Genomic DNA, 17,946 nt, shown 5'->3' with positions numbered 1-17,946 from the left:
AAGAGATTAAGTTTTGAGTGAGCATAATGGATAAACATCCAAGAAAGCATCTATTGCTCAACTTATACTGAAATTTAGATTTTATTGCTAATTGAACAATAGGGCACATAATGGAGAAGATGGGCTTTGGAGTCAAACTAACTTCGATCCATATCTAGGCCCTATCACGTGCTAATTGTGTGACCTTGGAAAAATAACTTTATTGAGCTTCAATGTCCCCACACATAAAAAACTAACAATGTCTATGGGTTTGATCAATCAATTACTCCAAATGGCAATCTATTATATTAACTTCAACATACAAAATTTGCCCCTTTCTCTCCTCTCAGTCTATCCAAATCTTACCCATTCCAAAAAGATTCATTCAAATTCCATTTCCTCAGTAAAGCTTTACCTAGCCTCACGTGACCCCTTTCTTCTCCAATCTCCTACTAAGACCTTCATGTAGAGAATTCATTCGATAATTAATCATATATTGCTTAGGACCGTTTTTAGCTTGCCAGCCTAAACCATTATATCATCTCCTCGCAGTGCCTAGCAGGATCCCAACACATAATATGGGAGTAATAAATATTTGCTGGTTCCATAGTCATTTCATTTTTTAAATGATTCTTGGAAAATAGTCAACACCAAGGGCTTAGAACACTGTCTATGACTTATCTCTAGGGATCACAGAATAACAGTCCTAAACATCATTCAACTATTTTATTTTTTAAAAAATAACAAGAAAAATAGCTACCATTAATTGAACATCTATCACAAGCTGTACTATACTAAATATGGACAAATACTGACAATAAGAGGTTAGTCTGGGGAATATCATCCTACCTTGGTCCAAATCTCAGCTTTATTCCAGCTATATAATCTTGAACCAATCACTTAACTTCATATAGTCTCAATTTTTCCAATTATAAAAAGTTCTCAAATTATTAATTATTAATTCAGAAGCAACTGTTATATTGCCTTGAGAAAACTAAGGTATAGAACTTGTCCTTATAGCTAGTACGTTTATTTTTTAAAAATACAGTTCACATAATTTCCTTTACTAGAGAAATTAAGGAAGCATATTCCAGACTAGTGCCACTGCAGTTAGCAGAAACAATATAGAAAGATGAACATCAATTATAACACAAACATAAATGTCATTGACACCTAAATTCAATGTGGTATTCTGGAACAGAAAAAGGACAGTTGTAGAAAAACTGGTGAAATCCAAAACAAAGTCTGTATTTTACTTATTAGTATTGTACCAATGTTAGTTCTAAGTTTTGATAATTATACCATGGTGATACAAAACGTCAACATTAGAAAAATTAATGGTTTTATTTAGATATATTTTAACACACCTCTTTCAGCCTACATAAAAGATCATTTGAGTAACAAGAATAATGTAAGATGTTAACATTAGGTATATGGGAACTCTCTGTACTATCTTTGTAACTTTTCTATAAATCTAAAATATTTTAAGATAAACAGTTAAAAAATAAATGTCATGATAAAAACTTTTCCTTCTTTTGGAGGGAAGTAAACTGGCTCATAAGATCATCATTAGTATTCTGTACAGCCTTACAAAATGATGGCTATGAAGACCAAGAATAGCATATTAAAATGCCCATGATATACTAAATTTGAAGAAGTGGTATAACAAACTTGTCTGTATACCATAATAACTATGAGACGCAAAACAGTGTGGTGGTTAAGGACAGAGACTCAGAAGCCAGATTTGGACAATGTGAATCTAATAGAATCTGACTCTGACAGAATAGAGATTCAGTCAGTTTTCTAGCCACTTAAGTAAGTTACTGACCTCTATGTGCCTCAGCTTCCTCGTGAGTAAAATGGGGTAATAATAACCTCTTCTATAAAGTCTGTTGTCAGGATCAAATCCATGGTAAGCCTTAGACAGTACCTGGCACATAGTAAGTGCACAGTAAGTGTTACAACACTGTATCTACAGGCGTGTTGGGAGGAGGGGGACGAAATAAAAAAAAAACATAGCAAAATGGGATGATAAGTATTTTTAGAATGATGGGATTGTGTGGGGTTTTTTTCTATTTTCTAAATTCTCCTTAATGTGTTTATAAAATTGTCAATGCGATTTAAGTTTGTTTTTTTTTTTTTCATGAGACATCCCTTTAATCGGTCACAGCAGTGGGTCTTACTACTACATTTTATTCTCAAGTTTTTCCTTATTCTTCAGATTCTCCAGGCTTCCAGATGTCAGTGCAATTTGTTTTAAAAGGAACTAAGAAAAGACTACCAAATAGCTCTTCACTGAGTGACAGGTACGTGAAAACTTATATTATTGTCTCTACTTTAGCGTACCATAATAAAAAAAAATTTTTTAAGGGAAAAGTATCTCCCCAGCCTAAGGATTTCTCATACTTTACAAAAGCTGACTCTACATTTTAGTCTTACCGCGACAGATCATATTTATATAAAGTTAGAAGGAGAGAGTGAAACGCATGAAAATTAAAAATCAAGACTCACCTCGAAGGGAGAATATCAAGAACTGCCTTAGTTTGTTGGGGCTATCATTTCATTTTTAAAAAAGAAATGCTCTGCAATGATGTAGTAGAATGTAAACATATGTATATATAGGTTTATACAATATTAATATCTCTACCTGAGAAGTAACTGCTTCAGTGTTTTTCTGGTCTGCTGGTTAAATACATATTTATACTTTTAAAGTCAATATTTGTACAATAGACAAGAACAGTGCCTATCAGCTAAATACATATTTAGGACTGTACCACATGTATTACAAACATGTACTAAAATCGAAAGCTTATATTTATACAGAGCCTTTCATCTTGAAGGGGGCTAAAGAGCTTTACAAACATATGTACATAAAAGGACGTTCGCACTGATAGGCAGGCAAGGTATCAATTCACCCACTCCCCTATTTCTTCTAGCAGCCTGGGATAGGAACACATGGTGTCAACAGATGCGGGTCTGTAACAGCTGCAAAGACATGTAACACAATAATCCACCTTGCGATGCATAGTCATTGGAAGAGGGCTTGCAACTTGAGAATAGCAACCGCTCTCCTCCAGTGCAGAAGCACCATGGCCATTTCCAGCTTTGTGTTTTTAAATTATTCTCTACCAAACTCAACTAATCACTTGACAAAATTGAATTTGATACTGGAAATGGTTTCCGAATGCAAAATACTTTCTGTCTGATGATGAGAAGTAGGTTGAGAAACGCTTCCCCCTGCCCTTGTTAGATTTAGAGACAGAGAGAGAGAAAGAGGGAGGGAAAAAAAAAAAAAGGTCACAACATTCAGGAGAAATGGTTCAAAATATGCTACCTAAGAATAGCTTTGTCTCAGAGGATTGGGTCATTACTTCAGAAGACAGTCATATTCTCCCCCTATTTAATTAGGACACTGTAAGTTTTTCAGTCAAATTACTTTATACAGATGGGTCTATCTATATTATACATACAATGGAGACTTTATATTGAAAATCCTGCAATCACTATAAAAGCATATATACACAAGTGTGACAATGTATTAGGAATGTGACATTCACTGATTTCACCTAAGCCCAAGATGCCTAGTACATTAACTGAAAAATAATAACCAAAGGAAATTCCACCACTGAATCCCCTTGCTCCAGCTTCTCTCTCCCTCCAGTGCTTTGATGGAGGTGAAACCAGGACTGAGGGCTGCAGCCTGAGAGGGTATGCCAGAGTGGGTGGGTTTATGGCCTAAGGAGGTTCAGACTCGGCCTCCGGGGCCCAGGTAGCGCACAAGCTTCTTTCCTGACCACTGACTTACCGAGTGGTTCCAGCCGCTTCCTGCCAATTATGTTTTCATTAATATAGCCATAAATCATTTAAAAATCTGTAATTTCAGATGATTTTTGATAACAGGATACTCCGAATAGCAGGTTTCTTAGGTTTAGGGTTATCAACCTAAACTAATTAAAATGAAAAAAGGGAAGAGGATCAAAAGAGTTAATGTGAATAAGCAAAGGATGAGCAGAAATAAATATCTGCCTTATGCAAGTTCTAAGGAAGAAAATATTTCTTTGGTCACAGTCTGATTCTGGAATAAACACACGCAAGTGAGGGAGGAGGGAATGGGGAGGAGAAAGCAAGCAGAAGAGAACAGTCTTATTTAACTGTTTTTATGTGGGTAAAATGATTTGTGCCACAGTATTTCCATAAGAAGTGGGACCATTATTTTCCTGTAGAAACACATTTGGTTTGAAAAGTATCACTGGACAGGATGTGAAAATCAAACCGAATGAATTATTCACAACCCCCGATCAGAGGTGATCATTATTTCTGATGCTCCAAACAGTGATTAGGATTCTGCCCTGAGATGTCATTTTCTCGCTAACACCAGCGACACAGAAAGGCATTATCTATCTATCCATACATGTATTTTTTCTCCTGGGAGGACCTTGCTTTAATGTTACTATAACAGATACTAAAAACATGACAATATTAACATTTATTCTGATGGTGCCCATAAATGCCATTAGTCTGACACGAAGTGTCAACACTAATCATGACCCAAAATTAACACCAAAATTGACATCAACATTAACTGTACTATCAGTGTGAAGAGAATGTGCAATTGCACACACGCACGCACGTGCACACGCGCGCGTGCACACACGCACACTTTCAAAAGCTGCTGTTACTACAAAACAAAATACTAATATTAAGCTCAACCAATAAATTTGAGGGGAGAAAGCTAAGGGGCAAAACAGGACAGGACTATGTTTTTAAGAATGTAAGAAGCATCCATCAACTGTAGCTATGCTGTGGGAAGCAGTAAAAGAATTATCTTTGCCATGGTTGCCTTTCTTATATCTCCTCACTCTGAGTTCAGCTGTAATAATATTTTTCTGTGTGGACTTAGATATAGGTTAGACTGTGGCTGATATGTTAAAGCTTTATTTTCCATGCTAAAAGTCTAAAAGTTGAAATTTTCTGGCAAACCCTCCCATAGCTATTGTTTTACTACCGCTAATGCCAGGAAGAGGACCATCCTGCAAGGCCCTGGAGCAGCAATACAAAGAATTCTAAAGCGTTAGAGCTGAAATGGACCTAAGCATTATCTGCATCATGAAGATGAGAAAACCAAGACTCAGTGAAAAAATCTGAATGAAAAATCCTTTATAGATACATAATAAAGTGTTACCTCCTCCTTTTAAAGATTTATTTATTTACTTATTTGAGAAAGAGAATGTACACGCAAGCAAGCACGAGCAGGAGGGGCAAAGGGAGAGAAGAGAGATTCCCAAGCAGATTCCGTGCTGAGCACGGAGCCCGACGTAGGGCTCGATCTCACAACCTTGAGATCATAACCTGAGCCGAAACCAAGAGTCAGATGCTTAACTGACTGCACCATGCAGGCACCTCAACCTCTTCCCCTTTTGTATCTTGTGTGGAATATTAAATCTTCACTTTTAGTTAGATACTATCAAAAAATAATTACAATATTAACTCGTATTAGAATCTCATGAAAAAAACATTATCTGATGGAATGGTGAAAAATATTGTATGGGTGTTAAAATGTGCCTTTTTAAACCACAAGGCAATACGATATTTGACATAATTTGTGCCATTCAGAAAAACCATGCTGAAAAAATGTCAATGCCTTTCCATATTGTATTATCTGCTGGATATCATATTCCGTTGCCTAGTGTTGTATGAATCACATAAAAGAGCTGAAAACAATTTTCTTAACAGCTGAAAAACTCTTTTTCATGCTTGGATAATTCAAAAATGGCTGAACAAACTTACCTCAACCTTTCCAAAAAGCGATAAAAGGGTAAGAAAAATACCATTTTTGGAGCAAAAAAATTTCATCCCAGAGGTAATTTCTTGAAAATATTACTGAAGATTAGAAACAATAATTTTGAACAGGGGAATTATCTCTCCCCGCAATATTTATAAACATGAAACCACAGTAATTTTATGCATATACACACAATGCTTTTAGTAAACATACCAATTTTTTTAAAAAACATGCAATAGAGCACATACAAGCCAGTGGTATTTGAGAAATGGGGCATAGGAGTAATTGGATGATATGGAAATTAAGCAAGTTGGCCTACTACAGTTCAGGAAGCCTTGCCCATTAATCATATAAAAGAATGTTGAACTCTGATGCTTCACGCTACACCTCATCCTCTGGAGTCATCTGTTGCTGTCCTGATGTAAAGTTTCTTGACATAGGGTACTATATCACATCCTTTTTCAGTAAAATCTTAAAACTTAAGGTGTACAAAAATGCTGGCAAGTACATTCTTTTGTTTAAAGGCTATCTCTAGGACTGACTTTTGAAGGGGACTGAGGAGCCCTCCACAAATTCTGTAGTCGGCCAATGGATGCATTAGGATTTTCAGTCATTCAAGTTCATTGGGCCTCTGTTTGCTAATAATGAAAAGAGTCAAAGGAACTAATCCACCTGTTGAAAAATCTCCAATATCAATAGTAGTCGCTCAGAAGGAATTCTGAGAAAAGTTACATGCAAAGTAAATAGGTGATGGGGATTAAGGAGGGCACTTGTCGTGAGCACTGAGTGTTGTATGTAAATGATTAATTCTACACCTGAAAATAACATTACACTCTATGTTAACTAACTGGAATTTAAATAAAAATTTGAAGGGAAAGAAAAAAGCAAAGTATATGCGTCCCAAAAGAACAGTGTTAGAAATTCATTAGAAGTAATTCCGTGGCAGGAAGACCTATCTTTCAAAATTAGCCTCAATATTTTTCTCATGAGGGGCTCAACTCTGGTTGTGAGGATCATTTTAGACAAAGACTCATAACCAAACATGCTCACTTAGAGGGTAAAAGAGTAATTTTAAATAAAACTATCTTAACCACATATTTCATAACCCGTCTTTTTCTATACTTGAAATTCCTATCTTGTTAAGCCTAAAAGGATTCAAGACTGGGGTTTCTTTTTTTGAAGCCCTTGATGAAAAATAAGACAAGCACAAATTATGCATGTTTACATATAATCAGTGGTGTGTGTTACTTTTCTGCTGAGGATCTCAAAGCACTTACAAACATTTCCCCATCTGCAGGGATAGATTGGTGGCAAGGACCATTAGTCTCTTTTTATAACTTGAACAATCAGTGCACAGACCATGGTCCTGTTTTTCAGATCTGCCTTCTTCAGGTCTATTTCAAAGCTCACCTTCAGCATATTGCAATACAAATATGCCTCTTTTCCAACACGTATCTAAAAGATTGACATGGACTCAATTTCTACACCCAGCATGAAAAGGTAAACTGATTTCAAAAGAATGAAACAAAAGCACAGTAAAATACATCCAAATTAGCTTCACATTCATGGAGCTATTCTGAGGTTAAATCGAGTAAAACAATATACAGAAGTCTAATGTTAAACTAGAAAAATATTTGGGTTCTGTGTGCATGAGAAATGGACTCAAGCCCACAAACATACACACTCTTCTCCAGTCAGTTTCAAAGCATAACAGGTTCCACTAGAATCTGAGTCCAGGACAACCCAAACAATTCCTTTGAGAGCATAGAAAACGTCAACCAAGTGAATTCAGACAGAGGGTTATGGTGTTTTTTCTAAAATAAGAGGTCCTTTGGGGGGCGCCTGGGTGGCTCAGCCATTAAGCTGTCTGCCTTCGGCTCAGGTCATGATCCCAGGTTCCTGGGATCGAGCCCCACATTGGGCTCCCTGCTCAGCGGGAAGCCTGCTTCTCCCTCTCACATTCCCCCTGCTTGTGTTCCCCCTCTCGCTGTCTCCCTGTCAAATAAATAAATAAAATCTTTAAAAAAAAAAAAAATTAAAAAAAGAGGTCCTTTGGGTTTAGAGGTCCGGCCTAAGAATTGTCAAAATGGATCTACTAATTAATTTCTTCCAATCTTTTAGGCTTCTATAAGCTTACCAACTTCTTTCCCTACTAACTCCTAAAATTTTTTTGTTTTTATACTCCAATTAGAGATTTCAAAGGATTATAACAACATAAAAGTGAGGAGCAGTGTTAAAATGATAAGCTCTATTTAAGCAGTCAGTAGATGCAGGGGTTTTTGTCATATCACTCTCCATATTTTTCTATAATTTTGAAATATTTTATGATAAAAAATTACAGACACTTACACCTTGCTGAAGCTAAACATCAAAATGTTGCCAACAATTAACTATGGGCAAGGCTGGGCAGTTCTAGAACTAAATTCCTAATTCCCACCATCCCTACCCTTCCACCCCAAGAACATAAAAGATACCAGTCACGATGGCAACCAGTCTTTAAACTTTAATCTACACTATTTTTTCCTCCTCGATCATCCTCTTCCTAAAAAAACGTTTCCTGTAAAAATGTGTAGAGCATGATATAGTAAGGTTCACCTGATCTCTGCCCAAGAGTTAAAAATGCAATTGCATACTGGAGGAACACCAGGCAAAGCCCACCATACCAACTGAAAAAAAGGGGTTTGGATACCACTGGATCTGCCTCACCAAACAGGGCAATTCCAGAGGCTTGTCTAAATGCCAAGGTGCTGAGAAGGAAAAACCCTGACACCTAGTGCCCATCTGAAGAAATGAAGCCTTGCAGTGACTACAATTCTTAAGTGTGGTAGTGCCTGCAAAGGTGATCATCAGATTGCATTCAATTTGGAATATGCTTATCTCCCAGAAAATTTTAAGGAAAAAATTTAATGCAACACAAGAATTCCAGTCCTTCATTACTGATCTTTTTTGGAATACACACCCTGTACCTAATTATTATAGCTGCTTCTAAACAGAGAATGTTCTCATCTCAGTTTCTCATTATGACAGGAGAGGTGAGAGGGAGGGTCTATGTTGTTAAAAAGCCCACGTGCTGAAAGAGTAAGGAAAACAGGGTCCTACTTTCTGTCCACACCAAAAGTGCTATAAAAGTTGCCTATCATGTCTTTCATCACTGCCCAATTAGAGATTCATGATCTAGTTCACAGAGCAGTTAAAGGAAATATAATAAAAGAATGCTAATAACATTTCAGAACAATAACAACAAAAAAAGTGGTCTCAAGAAGGCTAGTGTTTTCTTTGTCCTACATCAGGCAAAGTTAAGTTGTTCTCTGTCAAGTCTGTTACCACCCTTGGCTTGATCTTAGCCTGAGCCTTTTAATAACAGGATTTAGCGTGAAACGCAGCTGCAGTAGATTGTGAACTGTTACTCAAGATGTTCCCACCTGCAATTACAGCTTCCACCAAATGATCAAAACAGGTTAGCAAACTGGCAGGAAAATGAAAACAATTGCCCCAAAACTGAGAAGCAGTAAACGTAGAACTGCTGGTTAGCTGCATTTCCTCTGTAACCAGGCTCAACAGCACACATCATCTAGCTGTGTGTTTACAGATGGTACCCATCACTGCAGCATCAGAGCCGCTAGAACTGAAATAAGTTTAGTCTATGCCACAATCACATTTTCCACAATTTTCATCTTTACTTGAAACTATTAACAAAAAACCCTAGACAACTCATCTTTGGAGCTATTTGCAAGTAACACAGTTCACAGATTTGGTCTACATCTCTTTTATTCCTACTCTAAATTCATACTAAATGCAATGCCATTCAAACCTGACAATGAGAAAAATGTGTTCTCCCATACTTCCATCATGAATAAGGTGGCATGCCTTCAGTTACACCTTTCTTGATGGGGAAGGGACAACTAGGAAAATCGAGAGGAGAAAGTGGCTAACACCACATCAGAAAATCTCTTTCTTCTGCTTTTAACATGGGTACAATGTTCAAAATGCAGGTCACATCTCTGCTGAAACAGCCAATATTCTTTCTCAAATGGCAAACAAGTTACCTAAAACTAAATGGAACTGAATTGTTCCAAGTCCTGGTCCCATCACCATTTTACCTATTTACTGTCCTGGGGGGAAAAAAAAACAGGGAAGAAAGCCGGCCACCCATACAATCAATGGTCTTATAAGTACAGGTTTTCTGCATTTGATTATGGGGAAAAGCATCTCGATTCATGGGGAAACTCTGCAGGAAGCTCTTGTTTTACCTTCATTCCTTATACCCATGTGCTAGCTTTTAAACCCAGAAACTCCAATCCTTCAAGGTAATGCAGTATCACCCACAATGATGACCTGGTAGAGCCGTCACCTTTGGAGAACACCACATTATGATGATTTAATGTCTATGTAGCATCAATGCATTTACATGGAGCCTTGGCTCTCAGAACATTAACGGGTCAATTTTTTATTCCTTTTTTAATAAAACTATTTCTCAAGGCTCTGTTCAGATGCCCATTCTCTTTGGGACAGGACAGATTTGCTCCAAATCTCATCAGCATGAGCTCTTTTCTTTCCCTTCACATCACTCTTGGGGTAATACGGAGAGTGCCAGGTTCATGACAAACTCGTCTCTTTGGCCAAAGAAAATTAAACTGCAATAGCTGAAAGTCAACTTGCTCTGATAAAACTGGGCTCAGCATGAGGAAATACATCCCACTGACACCTCGTCATCTCTTAGGCACAGCTGTCCCTCAGAGTTCTGAGTGCTGAAACTCCATCTTTAGATTGGTCAGTTTCTCAGTGGACATGCACCATTGTACGCTCAAGCTATTGGTAACGGAGTTTGATACTAATACCCCAACCTCATTCCTGGTGTGCAATGCCCTATAATCTAGCTACAGCTACTGACTGACTTCACCAGCCATCCCACGCATTAGTCACTAACTGCTCACAAAAGAACATCAGTCTCACTCCTCCCGAGCTCAGACTCAGAAACAGCAAGCCAACAACTCCGCCTCAATCCTAGTCAATCATCTGAAGAAAAGGAAAAGAGAACAAAGAAAATAGGCAACTAAGGAGGGAAAAGAGTAGAACAAGAAGAAAGTGAGAACTGATAAAAAGCAAAATAAAAAATAATAATAAAATAAATACAAAAAATAAAATTCAAATACAATTAGATTTCTCGATTTCAAGATTATTAAAGCACTGGGCAAAGGAAAACATATGGCCCTGTACCGACTCTAAGGCTCATAACGGTAGTACTCTGCGGCTGTTTAAGACATTCCTTTTCCACCCAGGTTTGTTGGGTCTTAAAAGGGTTAAAAAAAACCTTTAATTTTTTTTTTTTTATTCTTTTGTGTGTGTGTGTGTGTGTGTGTGTGTGTGTGTGGTCTTTGGGTACAGAGTCCCGTATAATAAGACTATTTGTATTCATACTGGCAGAGTAAACACTACATGTTCATGCCCAGGCAGCTCTGTGCTTGTAATTTCAGCAAGAACAGAGCTCTGTCCCTCTGGGACTTCACTATTCCCCCAGTCTCCATTCGCTCAAACACAGAATGAGAGCAGAGAGAAAGCAGAAGAGAAAGATCATGGCAAGAGGTTTCACACAGCAGTGCTGCTAGCTTTCACGTGGCCAAAAATCTCATTTTTTTGTGTTAATTACATTAGTTAAACCGTTTTTCTCTCAGCCCCATGTTCACAAGGGTGCCTTCCATTCCTAAAGACTACACTGTTGAATGAATCAGAATTTAAGTCTAGCACAATGAAGCTTTTCTTTGCTGTTGAGGGGCTCACTACATAGATGCTACACTGTGGCACAAACCTCTGCTTCAACTTTGTGTATTAACGAGTATATATCTATTCTTGTCAAAATTCTATGCATCTTTCCTCCTTCACCTCTTGCCTTTGCTATTTGTTGAGGCATTAGATTAGAAGAACTCCTATAGTCTGACATTCTCCATCTGGTCCAATGCTTGCATCCATCTTAATACCAATTCATCTACTTTTGGCATCCACCGGTGTACTTACTGAAACAGCACACACCTTGTATATACAGTAACATATTTTGAAAAAGATACTGCACAAAATGGAAAATACCACATATCACCTCCAAAGGTCTACCCAGCCTGTTTATGGAGAATACCCAGGTAAAGATTACTCTTTCTAAAGAATGAGATTTATCTAGGGATTCTATCTAAGGTTGAAATAAAAACCTATCTCTTTTTAGGTGTATTATTTTTGTTATTTCGGTTGTAACTATACATTGAAAGCATAGTTAAAATCAGGAAGAGGAGGACATAGGCCAAGGGGCAGAATACGACTTTATATCATTATTAACAGTGCACCATAAAAGAGAGGATTCCAATGCCAGAGAATGCATTCTTAGACAACTACCAGAAATGGGCTTCTGCTACTTTCTTTTATGTTTAAATCTCTGGTTCTGGTTGAGCCTCTTTAAGAATATATATACCATGATCATTAACAGCACCAGATCAAATTACCTGAGCACAGAAAACATACCAAAAAAGGTATACTAGTATGTAAGTATTCAAATAAGAAAAACACATCAAGCAAAACAACATTTTAACTTTTTATTATAGACAAATCTCAAAATTTCAAGTATATACAAGAATAGAGAAAACGGTCTACTCCGATGGATATATCTAGCTTTGATTAACAACTCATGAACAATCTTGTTTCATCTATAGTCCCACGCTCACCCCTCCATTACTCTGAAGCAAATCTTCGAACATTGGATCATTTCACCTGTAACTATTTTAAATAGGTTATGTCCAACAGAAAACATCATTCTTTTTTAGAAAGCAAAATTGTTAACACCATTTAAAAAATATTATCACACCTAAAAAACTAATAATTCCTTGATCTAGTCAATATTCTCTACCAGCAAGACTACTATGCTACCTATGTAGCACCTAAATTAATGCAGGATCTAAATTAATGCTATTTAATGATCAGCTCCATGGAAAGCTGCTACTAGTGGTCACAGAGATTAAGGAAAGGGGGAAGGGGATTCAGCTACTTGCCTCATTTCCTCCTGGAAGCCTGTTCATGTGGACCAGCTGACCTTGATCATCCAACACGAGCTCCGTATATGTCAGCATGTCAGAAGGCAGGGGGGGTGATGGAAGGAATGCTTGAGTGGACATAGACTCCCAGAGTTTGATCAGAGACTAGTGGAGGAGAGAAGTTTGAGTCATCAGTGACAATGAGCAATTCAACATCACAAAAAAAATATTAAGTTTCAGTCAATCTGATTTTGCTCTTTCCTTTCCAAGTGTTCTGCTGAGCATCGAAGCATTAGGCCAAATTCTGCAGCTCTCATTCTCAGTTAAAAAACAGATTTGTAATTATTTTTCACATAATGTTTTTCACATGTCAAAAGCAGGCACTTTTCCAACAAAGTCAAATTGCTGAGTGATTCTGAATCAGCACTAGAGCATTAACAAACACAACAGACCTAACAAACAGACCTGACCACTAACCCCACAGGAAAATTAAAATAAAAAACTAAGTAGCATTAATCCCTCTTTTAAAAAATGGAAGAAAAATCCTAGAGGAATAGAAAAATAATCAGGAAAAGTGATATGACACTCAGCTAATACAAAGAAAACCCAAGAAGGCAAGAAAAACGTTTCTACTAGAGGTTCACGGGAAGCATCCTCTTTCTAATGCCTTTTCAGATCTATCAGCCCGCATGCAGGAATTAGTTCATGAGGGGTGTAGGACTATTTGTAAATGTGCAGATCAATTTTGCTCAAAAATGAGAAGACAGACAGACACACTGATCCACTTAAAAACCATTATAATTTCCATTTCCAACTTCCATATTACCAAAACAAATGCCTCATGAAGTGGGAACTGGTTGTTTCTTTGCTTGTCTCAAAGCAACATTTAAAGGCAATATGATGCATTCATACCTACAGGTTCCAATCACAGTGTTTATGTCTATTCTATAAGGAGAATTATATAGAATGACATTTCTATTTATAGTTCTGGCATTGGGGAACAGAACCAACACTCCACTTGTAGGCTACTAATGCTGGTAATACTAAATGAAGATAGCTATGTTTCTGTTGTAAACAAATGACTACATAAAGGAAATCTCTTATACTTGTGAATAATACAGGAATTACAGATAGACTGCTTACCAAGGCCACATATATTACTTTATTAAAATTCAAATGTGGTAATACTGGTAGTACTGACTAGGAGACTTGGAAAAATCCTATATTCATAGATTTTTTTAAAGGACAAATTCAGTATTCTTTTGATACTTTATCTGTTGCATTTTCTGCTGCGAATGTACTTTTCTTGCCTTCCATTGATGGAAGAAAAATCTGTAGCATAGAGATGATTCACCATACAGATCAAAGGAATTTATTTTCATATAAAGGGTGAGAATCATAATGTCGTATTTTTTCACACTAGTTTTTATTCAGCTATAATAAATCTCCCACAAAAGAATTGATACTTTAAACTGTATGTCATGAACTCTATATCCTTTGTATATGTTACCAGTATTGATTCTCATCATATTAACCTAGGCTATCAGCTAAAGACCTGGGTTATCTTGGAAAATAGGAAAAAGAGAGAGTTTCAAGCCTCTTTTTTAATATCCATAATTTGATTATAGGCTTAGGAGATATATACCTGAACATAACTCCTCACACAGGTCATTGTAAACTACCATCACAGGCATGCTCTCTCAGTTTACTTTCTTCTACTCAACAGAGGCTTCTATCTTCACCATTCCGTTAATTCATAAAGAACTACCCAATATTGGAGTTGGCAGTCACCGAATCCCAAACGAGATAGAAATGAGAGTGGTGTTAAGGTATTTCCTGCCCTTTGGGAGTGCCCCCATTCCAGGCTAAGCTGCCTCTAATGGAAATTCAGGAAAAATCCTGTCTCTTTGGAACATATGAGATTCCCTCCAGTTAGCCACCTTTACCTGCCGAAACATCTCTGGGATATCATATATGTAGGTTGTCCCTAAGGATTGTGCCTGGAATCTCTTTGATTGAAGCAGGTCTTTGGTGACATACGGAGTGTTGATTAACATTCCATGCAGTGGTCCCTGTTTGTCTCCATATGCCTGAAACATGATCTGCAGGAGGAAGAGAATGGTACGGGAGTTAAGAGACAGAATAAAATCAGCTGCCTGGATGGGCTTTCTTCATAATGTTATTTCTTGAAACACATTTTTGGTGGGTTGAATAGCTAAGACATGCCTTTACACATTGGGTAGTGTTCTCACCTTTCTACAGATGATCCAACTCCAAAAAATGGTATGTGACCAATGACACACCATGCGCTGCTCTCACTTTTGGATTAGTTGAAATCAACAAGAAAGCACAGTGTAAATTTCACACCTCAGAGACAGACTGACAATGCTTGCCTTCTAAAGTAACTTGAATTCCACATACTCAGAAATGAAGTATGTCAACCAACAAGTCTGAGCAGTCCTCACAGTTAAGTTGAGGAACAGCTATGCACTGAAGAGAATTCTGCTCTTTCCCCAACAGTAGAAGGCCAGGTCAAGGCTCTACCCTATTATCTGTGCTCTAGTCTACTTGATTAGAAGGTGCTTCATAAGTGTTATTAGCCACACAAAGGCTTTAAAGATTTCTGCCAGAAATGGATTTCATCCATCCATCTAGCTAGTCAGTTCTCATTAGCTCATAAGACATAGCCTATAGTAAAATAAATGTGTTATTATATATATTTATATAATATAGATATACATATTTATCTCCCTCAGTATACTATGTCTAAAACTAGTGAATAGCTCCAGCAATACCTATATTGTCACATAATGAAATCACCACACCAGTTTTTAATGATTTTAACCCAAACATTTTTGAGAAGAGTACTTCATACTCCATATACTTAGTTTTATTTGCTTATGAATATTTATAAGGGATGCCATTACTTCAGTTTAGTTAATATTTATTGAGTGCCCAGAGGTTGTATGACACTAAACTAGGCACTTTATGCATGAATACATAAAATATAGATTCCCAACACAGTGAATACAAATGTGGGAAATAAGGGTATGTGTATACACCCACATATCTATTCTGGTCTAAAATAAATAAGCTTAAGTCTACCATTAAGGAATAGATTTGTGAACCCGATATATAGGCTTAACAACAGAATTAAGTACTTTCCCAAACTCTGGACACCATTTAGCTAAGTGAATCCTTAGCCTCCTAACCTCAGAGGAACAAATATGTTCTACTGATTTGTCAGTCAGGTCCTACAGTGGGCAAAAACTGTCTTGTGAGGCTTACAACCCCAAAGAAGGGAGTTTCCAGTCCTATTCCACATGACTAATGGTCAAAGTCACTGGGTAGGAGGTAGAATTAGCAATATCTTAGGCAGAAATGGTAATGTTTTAAGAAATTCACAGTGTTAAGTGAGGTCAGGGTGTTAGAATAAAACTGGACTCAGAGGAGATAAACTGAATCAAAATAAGAAAAAGGAGTAAAAGCAGCAGGTTCTTGGGACTACATTCCTGTCTATTAGGAAAGACCAGAGCTGTGGGTACAGAGTTTGAGACTCACTTTTGCCAAGGTGGAATGAAGGCAGGCTGGTCATTAGTTAAGCAACATAATTATGTGGACTGAGAAAGGGGACTGGAGAAAGCCCTCTAGGTAGACTCACTGTTGGTGGGAATTTAAAATGGTATGACTACTTTCGCACAGTTTAGCAGTTTCTTATAAAATTAAACATACACTGGGCGCCTGGGTGGCTCAGTCGTTAAGCGTCTGCCTTCGGCTCAGGTCATAATCCCAGGGTCCTGGGATCGAGCCCCGCATCGGGCTCCCTGCTCTATGGGAAGCCTGCTTCTCCCTCTCCCACTCCCCCTGCTTGTGTTCCCTCTCTCGCTGTGTCTCTCTCTGTCAAATAAATAAATAAAATCTTTTAAAAACAAAAAACAAAAAACATACACTTACTGTGACCCAGTAATTACACTCTTATATGTTTACCCAAGAGAAATGAAAACATATCTACATAAAGACTTATAAATGAATGTTCATATGGCAGCTTTATTCATAATAGCCCAAACTGGAAAATAAAACTTCAAATGTCCATCAAAAGGTGAACGAATATAAAAATTTTGGTACATCCAGGGGTGCCTGGGTGGCTCACTCCGTTAAGTGTCCAACTCTTGATTCTGGCTCAGGTCATGATCTCAGGGTCATGGGATCGAGCCCTGCATCAGGCTCCACGCACAGCGGGGAGTCTGCTTGAGATTCTCTCTCTCCCTTTGCCCCTCCCCCTGCTCACGTGCACACTCTCTAAAATAATAAATAAATAAATCTTTAAAAAAATTTTTTTGGTATATCCATAAAACAGAATACCACTCAGCAATGAAGAGGAACATACCCATTGTCTATACAACATAGAATAATCTCAAAAATATTATTATACTGAGCAAAAGAAGCCAGATACAACATTGTACATAGTGTCTAATTTCATATATATGAAATTCTAGGACAGGCAAAACTAATCTGTAATAATAGAAAGCAGATGAGTGGTTGCCTAAGGCTGGGGCTGGTGACTCTACCTTTGACAGCAAAAGAAAATAAGAGACCTTTTAGGAGTGTCAAGATGTTCTCTATCATGACTGTGATGATGGTTATACAGGTGTATACAATTTCAGAATGAACTCAAGTATATACATAAAATAACTGCATTTTATATGTACATTGTATCTCAATAAAGGTCATTTAAAATGTATACTTTCTCCCTTACACTACACATTGGAAATCAATTGACATATGCAATGGATTACCCAAATCTCTTCTCCCCACTATGACTGGCTGACATCAGTGTTCATTACAGCTAATAACACAAGGACTTTACCAGGAAAATGAAACGAAATGAAGCTCAAGCCAGTCAACCTTGCTTCTTCTTCTTTTTTTTTTTTAAGATTTTATTTATTTATTTGACAGAGAGAGACACAGTGAGAAAGGGAACACAAGCAGAGGGAGCGGGAGAGGGAGAAGCAGGCTCCCCACTGAGCCGGGAGCCCAATGCGGGGCTCGATCCCAGGACCCTGGGATCATGACCTGAGCCGAAGGCAGACGCTTAATGACTGAGCCATCCAGGCGCCCCTCAACCTTGCTTCTTGTTGTCAGAAAGAATAAATGAAGTGCTGAGCAAGAGGTTGA

General features: G+C 37.5%; 1 protein-coding gene across 13 annotated transcripts in view; it reads right to left on the bottom strand.

The window, feature by feature from the left end:
• The window catches only part of ACACA (acetyl-CoA carboxylase alpha), a 276,124-nt gene that overhangs the window by 78,995 nt on the left and 179,183 nt on the right, over positions 1-17,946 (bottom strand). For all 13 annotated transcript variants that reach the window (XM_078063979.1, XM_078063957.1, XM_078063981.1 and 10 more), the window contains 2 exons: positions 14,718-14,873; positions 12,790-12,936 (listed from right to left, as the gene is read on the bottom strand). In XM_078063979.1, the coding sequence (XP_077920105.1) occupies positions 12,790-12,936; positions 14,718-14,873 (303 nt within the window). The remainder of the gene's footprint in view (positions 1-12,789; positions 12,937-14,717; positions 14,874-17,946) is intronic.

This window comes from Halichoerus grypus, chromosome 2 (assembly GCF_964656455.1).
Source record: "Halichoerus grypus chromosome 2, mHalGry1.hap1.1, whole genome shotgun sequence".
In the NCBI taxonomy this organism is placed as follows: Eukaryota; Metazoa; Chordata; class Mammalia; order Carnivora; family Phocidae; genus Halichoerus; species Halichoerus grypus.
The sequence above is the reverse complement of the archived record's forward strand: the minus strand, read 5'-3'. Positions and strand labels throughout refer to the sequence as shown.